General features: G+C 43.4%; 1 protein-coding gene across 1 annotated transcript; it reads right to left on the bottom strand.

Annotated features, from left to right (window-relative positions):
* Positions 1 to 438: 438 nt before the first annotated feature.
* Positions 439 to 8884, bottom strand: LOC134142535 (lipase member M-like). The gene is made up of 9 exons (XM_062579688.1): positions 8780 to 8884; positions 7091 to 7208; positions 6262 to 6460; positions 4938 to 5047; positions 4013 to 4158; positions 3242 to 3388; positions 2197 to 2268; positions 893 to 958; positions 439 to 672 (listed from the first exon to the last, which is right to left on the bottom strand). Exons 1-9 carry the CDS (start codon positions 8882 to 8884, stop codon positions 439 to 441), a joined length of 1197 nt encoding a protein of 398 aa, XP_062435672.1.
* Positions 8885 to 9252: the final 368 nt, after the last annotated feature.

The following is a 9252-nucleotide window of genomic DNA, read 5'->3' as shown; positions in this document are numbered from 1 at the left end:
AGCCTAGGATGTGGTTTACCTGTCACATCGAGGCCTTTCCAGCAGGGCTGTTCAAGCCCTGTGTGTTCTGGAGCATTGATTCATTCCACTATTACCCCAGCTGTACTGTACCAGCTAGACCATTCATCCACTTGATATCCCTCAGCCCCATCTTTCCCCAGTTAAGGGAATCATTATCTTGGGTGTTGTCTTTGAGAAGCTCTCAGGAAAAAAGGGGGCAGATCCTCATGGTTGAAGGATAAGCAGGAAACACTGTGACAAGAAGCGTTTCAGGCCAGTATGACGAAGACACTAAAGGGACAAACAAGGGGAAGGGGGACATCTCACAGCCTCTTTCTGCAGGCCCTGGCAGGACTCCCTGGGCTGTGGGAAAGGGCCTAGGCCACCAGCCTCTCCGAGCAGTGGCCTGTTCCCCACTAAGCCTAGTGAATTGGCTCTTTACTGGGACATCTCCATCAGCTCAATGATTTTGCTGTAGAGGCGTTCAGGGGCATCCATCCCCCATATGAAGTCCCAGTGGTTCCAGTCAGTGATGTTCCTGTAGTAAACAATGTTGGCGATGCGAGGCAGCAGCAGGCTGGCATCTCTCCAATCAGCTGCCCAGTCCTCACCCCCAGACCACACCGCGGTTGGCACAGGCATCTCTTCAATCCTGTAGGAAGGAGGTGTCTCCTGGAGAGACATGGTCATTCCTGAGAAACCACTTTTGCCATCAACACTTACAAGGCAGCTGGTCCCTTCAACATGAATGATGGGAATCTGGGTAAGTCTGGCCATGATTTCAGTTCATAAACTGAATGCAGAGGCTATGGGGCTTCCCTTGGGCCCTCCACGTCTGCAGTGTTCCCACCTCCCTCCTCTGGAAAGCAGCACTGCTACTGTGGCCTCCTACCTGGTGGTACATGGCTTGGTTTCCACTGCCGTAGTCAAAAGCTTTGAAACCTCCCGATTTAATGGCCTATGAGGAGAAGATAGATCTCAAGTTAGACACATAGCTGGGCTGGTAAGCGTCACTCCACAGGTCTGGTGTTTCAAAGCCTCCTTGAGCGACCATATCACAGAGAGGACATTGGCGTATGATACTTCAGGCCTAGATATCACTCCACATACATGCCGAAGACAGATTTTCTACCTTTTTTACAGAGTAACCATTTGATTTTCAGCTCCATGACTATTCCTAACTATTAATTTACAAACCAAGGAGTTACATGTGATTTTTAACTTGTTTCCGTGCTAACTCACACCAGTGAACATCTGTTCACTGTCAGCATTTTTGGATGTAGCATGCTGTCAGCAAACCTGTTTCTTTGCAGAATTGCCTTCTGTGCTAGGGGAGAAAACTCAGAGACCTACATAATAGTTGCTTTGATTAAGAAGACTTTTTTCCATCTTCCCATTACCTATAATTCGGCTTGGTGAAGAGGCACACTTAGGGTGGGGGGCTTTCATGCAACCCTGGCTCACAGAAGGGGCCAACATTATAGCAGGTTGCTCAGGGTCATGTCTGTGTGAGTCTGGGCAATCCCTGCAGGTGGAGATCCCCCACCACTTTGGGCCTGTCTTGGGGAAGCACCGCTTGCAGGGGGAAGGATTGCTATGTGCAACTGGGATTTCCCATGTTACAGCTTCTACTATGGGCTCTGGTACTTTCCCTGTGCTCCTCTGAGCAGAGTCTGGCCCTGTCATTTCTGTAAACCTTTTGGGCTGTGGAGAATTCAGTTGGATTCCTCTTCACCTTCTCATCTCCAGCCTGAACCAGCCCAGCTCCTGCAACCTCTTTTTGTATGCCCTGGCCTCCAATCCCACCATTGCCATAGCCCTGCACGGGACTTGCTCCAGTTTGTCAGCATTTTTCTTGTAGCAGAGACTCCAAACCTGGACACAGTTTCTAGATGTGACCTCCATAGTGCTGAACAGAGGTGAGTAATCACTTCTCTTGTTCTGCTGAATATGCTCTGGCCAATGCATCCCAGTGTGCATGACACAGTGCAATACAAAAGGAGAAAATAACAGGGAATAGGGTGGCTTTTCCTGCATCTGATAGGTAGTTTGTAGACTTAATTAACTGGCTTTCTCATAAACTGCTAATACCAAAGAGTATTGACCTTTCATATCTAGCCTGCACACACAAGACTATTAGTGGAGAGATCAGCCAAGGGGAGAAATATATGCATTTAAGCATCTCAAGGAACCTACCTGGGCCCAGTGCATCATATTTTTAACAGATGTCCCATCAGGATAGTGGGCTGTATACACATCCAATCGGCTCTGCAAGGAAATGTATTCAAAATATCATTGGTTTTGAAAGGAAGAGGAACAGGAGGACTGTTCACAGACAGTATCTTTTCCAAACCAGTAGCTGCTATATCACACTATCTAGAGGATTAGGTCAGCTTCAGGAACATAAATTCCATTACAAATCAATTACTCTGACATAGCTCCAGAAAAACAAAGAACTGGTCCATGAGCAAATTCTATCATCTTTAATACTGATCCAATTTCCCAGAGTTCTGTAAAACCTCCCTTCCTCCAAGGATGGGAGACGACTACTGGCAGGTCTGCAGAGTTTGACTCCCTATCTTTGAGTGCAGACAACCTTCCTGAAATCAAAAGGGACTGGAAGTTGGTCTCCCCCTCTCAGAAAAGAAAAGATGTTGGCTAACTCTGTAAATGTATTTCTGCAAAGTCTGTGCTCAGTGCTGTAACAGGTATTGGGGACTGTGACCATAGCTGAGCTGGTGGGAACCATGTCCTGGCACAGTGGCTGTGTTCAGGATCTTAAAGACTATCCATTATCATCTAGACTCTGCTTAGGTGATACTGAGAACCCTGATTTAGAATCTGTAGGCACGTGATGGTGGGGCTGCATGTCAGGTGCTCTATAATGCTGCTGGGAGATGCAGTTGGTCTCTTGATGATAAGCAGCTCAAGTATAGAAATTCATTTTGAGTCTGGAGTCCTTTCTTGTCTGGGGAGAAATTTGTGCAGGAGAAACAGAGAGAAGGAGATCTGGCAGAGAGATACATTTTGTTTTTGCTTCACATGTTTGTCCTTGATCACTTGAGGCAGACAGCCATACTAGGCTGGGTAAGCTATTTTGTAAGGAAGAGACAGCCAATACGCAAGCAGAACTGCAGGGGCAGATATTGGTTTGGAGCACTTTTGGTTGCTGAACCCCTGAAGTATGGCTTCCTCCTAGCCCAAACTTGAAAACAGTGGAGGAAAATGTGCATAAACACACCATATTGAGATTCTTTTCATTGTAGCCACCCAGAAGGAAAAACATGTTAGCACAGGACTTGTGAAAGAACGTGTATCTACACAGTTCAGGAAGAAATTTCCACATCTTTCTTATTCGCAAGGAGATATCTGTTTTGCCAAACAGAAGCTGTAAAAAACAAAGGACAAAATTAACTTCTTTTATTTCCCTTCCTTCAGCCTCTCAGCTAGCCTTCCTTCACCTGTAGTTGGCCAGAGATGTGCTTGTGCCCCAGTGAGCTGGACAGTGAATAGATGTGCTTCCTAGGAGACCCATGGTGGTGAAACCACTCCCCATTTACCCTCCCACCCCTGGTGAGATGTACACAACTCACTCAGAGATGCACTGCTCATGCTGCATTGATATGCTTATTGAATGCACACTAGGAAAAAGAATATTCAGGCATCTCTTCTTTCTCCTTCTCAAGCTTTGGATTTGTTTTTCACTATCATCGGAATCAACAATTTCATACAAAGTAAAGCTGATCATTACAAGGTGACCTGGCCAAGAGTTCATAAAGTGCTCCCAAAGAAGGACTAACTTCAACACCTGAAGAGACCACAGATAGCAGGAAGACACACATTTAACAAGGTGACCATGCAGAAACATGCCTGCACCTGAAATTGTGTCTAATATATCAGTGGGAATTAAATGCTTTCTGCTGCATCAAACAGCTTAGGGATTTTGGCTGGGCGCAATATCTTTTCTATCATTCATGTATTCAGCGGAGTAAAATATAGAATAATCTCATACCTTAAATGTCTTGTACTGTCTGTCAAGAAGCAATGACATTCTCATGATAGGACTTTTGGCATACTTAATCGTCGTTACAGGAGCCAGGGCAAAAAATATTTTGATTTTCTGTGCCAATTCTGGCATGGATGAAAATGCTATGAATGCTGAGAAAGCAGAAGAGTAAATTTAACAGAAAAACAAACTGTGACTTGTTAATCTGTGTTCAGATGTCCAAGGGTTCATCTGGAACTTTGAATTAGAAATCTGGGATGTGTTACTCTTCCCTCTTTTCTGCTTAATGTCAGTGTAAGAGATTTTCAAAAAGAGACAATCTCTTTACTTCTACAGTTAGATGTGACTGATAAAACACTTTAATGACCATCACTAACCCTTGCCATGTTAACGAGATGAAGAGGACAGTATTGCCATCTTCCAGTACTTGCTGCTAATGGCCACCATGAACATGAAGGTTGTCTTATACCTACACTGGCCTGGCTAGTGAAAAGAAGCAGCCTGTGCTTCATCTGAAAGTAGAAGCTGTGACCTTCAATGCAAAATTCCTTCTCTTTTGGTGTCAAGCACTGGCAATTAAGTCTTTTAGGCTAAAGTATAGCAAAATGTTTTAGTTGCAATAGCACCTAGGAGCTTACTAGAAGTGGAGCTGTTCAAAAGTCACCAAGAGCTTTTCTGTTGTCCTAGGAACATATGGCTCACCCAGATTTAATATGGAAACCATGGCTACAGTGGGATTTCTCATTGAAAGAAACATTCTGGGTCTTAGAGTGCAGGTTCAATGACCCACAAAGATGGGGATGTTCTACATCTTCTGCTTACAAATTCCAAAATGCAAGTTTTCAAGGTTGTCCTTGAAAAAGGACCTTGAAAAATTCAAAATCTCCTGTGCTGTGGACAGATAGGTAAGACACAACCCTTCTTAACACACCGATAGTGGAGCCCTGTGAATAGCCGACGTAATATATTTGCTTCTGTCCAGTCTTCTGCAGAACAAAGTCGATCATTGCTGGGAGATCATACATAGCCATTTCATGAAAACTGAAACACAGTAATTGTGCATTAGTTACATGGTAACACCATAAGACCAAAATCTGTGAATTTTGACCGATTTGCTTTGCTTGTATACTTAGGAGCTTAATGTTTGAAGCCAATTTTCCAAAATAAAATTCTCATTACCAAGGGGAACTCTGTGCAAGGGCCTACAATGGCCTCATGCCTCCTTGAAAAGCCTTAGTTCTCCCCTTCACAATTGTTAGCTTCAGGGAAATTGTGCTGACCATGACCAGCAGTGCAATACACCATTTCAGTTGCAATACACAACTTTGAAGACTCAGAGTTGACTTCCATCAGGGTGCCAAAATCAGCTCTGCTCTTAGAAGATGCTCTTTCTCAGAAAGGATTGAAGTGCCAGTTCCTGCCCATGTACCTTTTAGCATGATATGGTGAGCCACAGCCCTGTAATAAAACAGGCCAAACTGACTACATGCCATAGCTGCTCATCCACATTTCTAGTCATCTCTCCATTTCACAATGTACCTATTTTACTAACATTTCTACTTCAGGCATATTTATTAGCCTGGGAAATCGAGGATTGTTCTTATGATCAGCTCTGGATAGGCAGTGGTAGTTTAAAATTACTCCCCTTGTCTCCTTGAACTGTATTTCTAAGCAGAAAGAAAAGTCATTTCCTAGATGTAGTCACAGTGCATCTCTAAAGAGAGGTTTGAGAGATGATGCATGGAGCCTGAATAGGAAGGAACCAGACCACCAGAGAGCTTCTGGTGGTGTGGGTGGACTGGGGCTAGGTATGCTCCATTCACTGTATACCCGACTCTGCCCATTTTGGGGGACATGGTTTCTGTGGCGCATGGCTGGCCTAGGCAAGATCTAGGAGATGGGGATCTTACATCTTTGCCTGTGGGCACCTTACTGGAAGCTTTGGCCTGGGAGATCCTTGCAGAGTCTTGGAGAGAGGAGCAGATGTCTCTGCTGGATGCGTCTCTGCACACAGGTAGGAGTGTTCTGCACTCTTGGCAGGGCTGGGCACTTGCAGAGAGATTCTGGCACCTTGTCACAAGGCAGGTCTGCACAGGTACCTCCAACCTCTGTGGGTGCATCATTGGGAGATTTGGAGGAGGCCACAGCTAGGGAATTAGATGTGCTGACTTTCCTGCTTGGAGGCACCCACTTCTGCCTGAAGGTTAGTGACCAGCATAAAAGTTTGCTAGCTTTCGTAATCCTCTCCAGCCTACCTGAAATCCCAGAATTCTTCCTGGTCAGCTGAAAGGTACTTGTGTCTTCGGGATGACGTGGTCCCACGACTGTTTCCTAGCCAGACATCATAGCCAGAATCTGCTAGTATGAAGCCAAGGCTGTTGTTTGCCATATTTTCAACCCAGTTGCTGCCTTCTCCAAGTAACCCATGCTGAAGAAACACAGCTGGTTTGGGGGCTGGATTTGAAAGAAATAGTATATTTCATTAAACTAGAATTTCTCTATTGTACTCATGCCAAACTCAGGTTAATAAAACCTCTATCTTACAATGGGAAAACATACAATATCCTTAGTATCAGTGGATCAAAACAGAGATGTCAAGAAATCTTTGCTGTAGTTGTCTTGTGGTTGTTCCTCTAATTGTCTCAGGCTGGTGAGCTGCTGACATTTCAGAACCCATATGTTCATTCCCATGAGCTCAGCACCAAGGCCCCCAGGTGGTCATGGGAACCACGTGGAAGCTCAAAAACACAGCCTTGTCCCTAAGACAGTTAAAATGCAACAGCACAAATTTATGGGGGAAAAAATTAAATGAGGATCTCTCTTAAGATACTTCTGCACCCTCTGAGCCTCAAAACCAAGTTACTGCTTGTTCTCAAAGGTGATTTCTGTGTTGCTGGCACATTTTTCTATGCTGGCTGATAAAGCCTTAATTATAAATCAGAGAAGTGCCATGGGTTTGGGATTTTTGCTTTAACAATAAATATTCCCGTGGTCTGATAAGGTTCATCTTTTCCCTCAGATCTTAGGGGGTTGCTTGATATACTGTGGGTTTTTTGCTGGCTTGCTTGTCAAATAGAGCCATACCTCTGTTTCTAGGATTTTCTCTCCCATGAGGAATTCTGTTCAGTCTTACATAATAACCATCGCGAGTCAGAACTTCATATTCCTCACTGGGGTACCCTCTGTAGCAGATCATTTGACTCTATGAGAAGAAAAACAAAGTGGGAAAGCTTTTCATAGCTGAGATGTTTATTTGTTTTGGAGTGCATTCCTCATCATCTGGGATGTCTTTTTAAACTGTTTGTATGAAACGGAAGTACTGCAGGAGCTGGGCCTTCTGCTTTGTCTGGTTTGCCTGACCCAGCTGATGAAATTTGAAATCTATTGGAAATCTTGCTAGATAGAGCGTGCTTCATCCAAATTCCCCACCCAGCTCCAAACAAAGAGAGCTGAAAGAGCAGAATCATCTGTGGAGAGGCATAGAAATGTCTCCACGCCAAATATTGCTTTCTGCACTCTTCCTCTACTCTGGCAGAAGGAACTGAACACTCAGGAACCTCCAGTTAGGAAAGAAGTATTTCATACAAAGTGTGCTTTCAAAAATTCACAATAATTAAGCATCTCTTCTGTAGAAAAAGATTAAAGAATGTGAACTACAAGGAAAAAGGAGATATTCACGTTTGAACTCATGCCAGTGAACAGTTACTTAAAAAGGACTGAACTGGGCATGGGACCATTAAGCAGGACTCAGCAGGACACGTGACACATGGCACATGAATATGCATTCTGGAAAACACATTTTCAAAAACAAAGATTGAAAACAGAAGGATTACTGACACCTGACATTAGCAGCAAAACATGTTATGTCTTGCTCAGAGCCAATTTACAGAGCAGATAAGATCACAAGATTATGCAACTCGCAGAGCTGGACTGACTGGAAGAGCCTCTCATGGCAATAAGAAAGGCTGTTTAGGATTTAGCAGGACTCCTGCTGTTCTACTTAAACTTTATTAATGTTTAAAATTCAACAGATTGGGAAATTCCAGTCTGGTGAAATCAAATTGTGATCCCACCTACATACAGCTTTGCTTGTTTTTTCACATGGTTGGCAGGAGAGATAATGTTGGCAGTTTTATGCCAAACTCTTCAGTTTATCTAAATATATATTCAGAGACTTTCAAGACCTTCCAAGACACCTGACACAGCCCTAAGCAACCTACTGTAGCTGCGACGTTAGCCCTGCTGTTAGCTGGGGTTGATCTAGAGACCCCGACCCAGGGTACCTTCAACCTGAGCCTAGCTGTGATTGTGATCGTACATTCATGCCTTGTAAAGCACTACTTACTTTTTTCTTTTTTTTTTTTTTTTTTTTTGATAATTTGTTGGGTTTGTAATTCCTGGTTGAGATCCTGCCTTACTAGGGGGCTCAAAAGAATGCCAAATTATTTTAATAAGGAGAACAGGAGCATACCAAATTTTCTACCCTCAAGGAAGATGTCTGATCAAATACACACATGGGATTACTCCCTTCTCTAACTGACCTACTTATAATTACACTTAATATTGCTGAGAGGAAGAAGACTCATTCAGGAAGCAGGACTTGTTAATGAAGGTACGGAGACGACGTAACATTGTACAGCTCAAAACCAGCACACATGGTGATGACCATGGGAGCCCAAGCTACATACCCTCCATGCCCTTTGCAACCCTTTCTCCCCCAGCTACACATCTGCAAATTTTTAAACTTAGTGAAAAATCAAACTTCTGACTTACAACATTCATGAATGTCTCTGGATTTGTATCCTTCTTCTTCCTGATGATATCCTCTGAGTTTGCAGATGCTTGTATCAAAAGCAGGATTGCGATAAACATCCACATCTTGGATCTGAGTAAAACAGTATGTTTGTTAATAATGTTGTAATGAAAGCCTGTCTCTTCTTGGTCATGCTGGTGTACGTTCCTTTTATATCTAAACAATACAAATCATAAGCCGGAGGTGAGGAGGAGCTCCCAAATCCAGTTTCTACTGCAGTCCAGGCAAGGCTCTTTTTTAATGCTCCATACACACTGGATCTGGTACTATGCAAGACACATTTTTATATTTTTAATGGTAAAAAGAAGACAAACAACTTTTTGTAATATCAGAACGAAAATGATGCAAAATGTCAGTAGGTTAAATATCATATACGTAAGAACAACACATAAGAGTGATATGTAAGAATACATAAAAATAATATGTAAGTATT

Source organism: Rhea pennata, chromosome 7 (assembly GCF_028389875.1).
Source record: "Rhea pennata isolate bPtePen1 chromosome 7, bPtePen1.pri, whole genome shotgun sequence".
NCBI classification, from domain to species: Eukaryota; Metazoa; Chordata; class Aves; order Rheiformes; family Rheidae; genus Rhea; species Rhea pennata.
Note: the sequence above shows the minus strand (reverse complement) of the source record. Positions and strands in the feature narration are given on the sequence as shown.

Excerpts from the sequence above, each read along its gene's own strand:
- LOC134142535 (XM_062579688.1), bottom strand. The coding sequence starts at position 8,884 with ATGTGGATGTTTATCGCAATCCTGCTTTTGATACAAGCATCTGCAAAC. Across the intron at positions 2,269-3,241 it reads ATGAAAAGAATCTCAATATG|AGCCGATTGGATGTGTATAC; the intron begins GTGTGTTTATGC and ends ATTTCCTTGCAG. Across the intron at positions 959-2,196 it reads ATATGATGCACTGGGCCCAG|GCCATTAAATCGGGAGGTTT; the intron begins GTAGGTTCCTTG and ends TTCTCCTCATAG.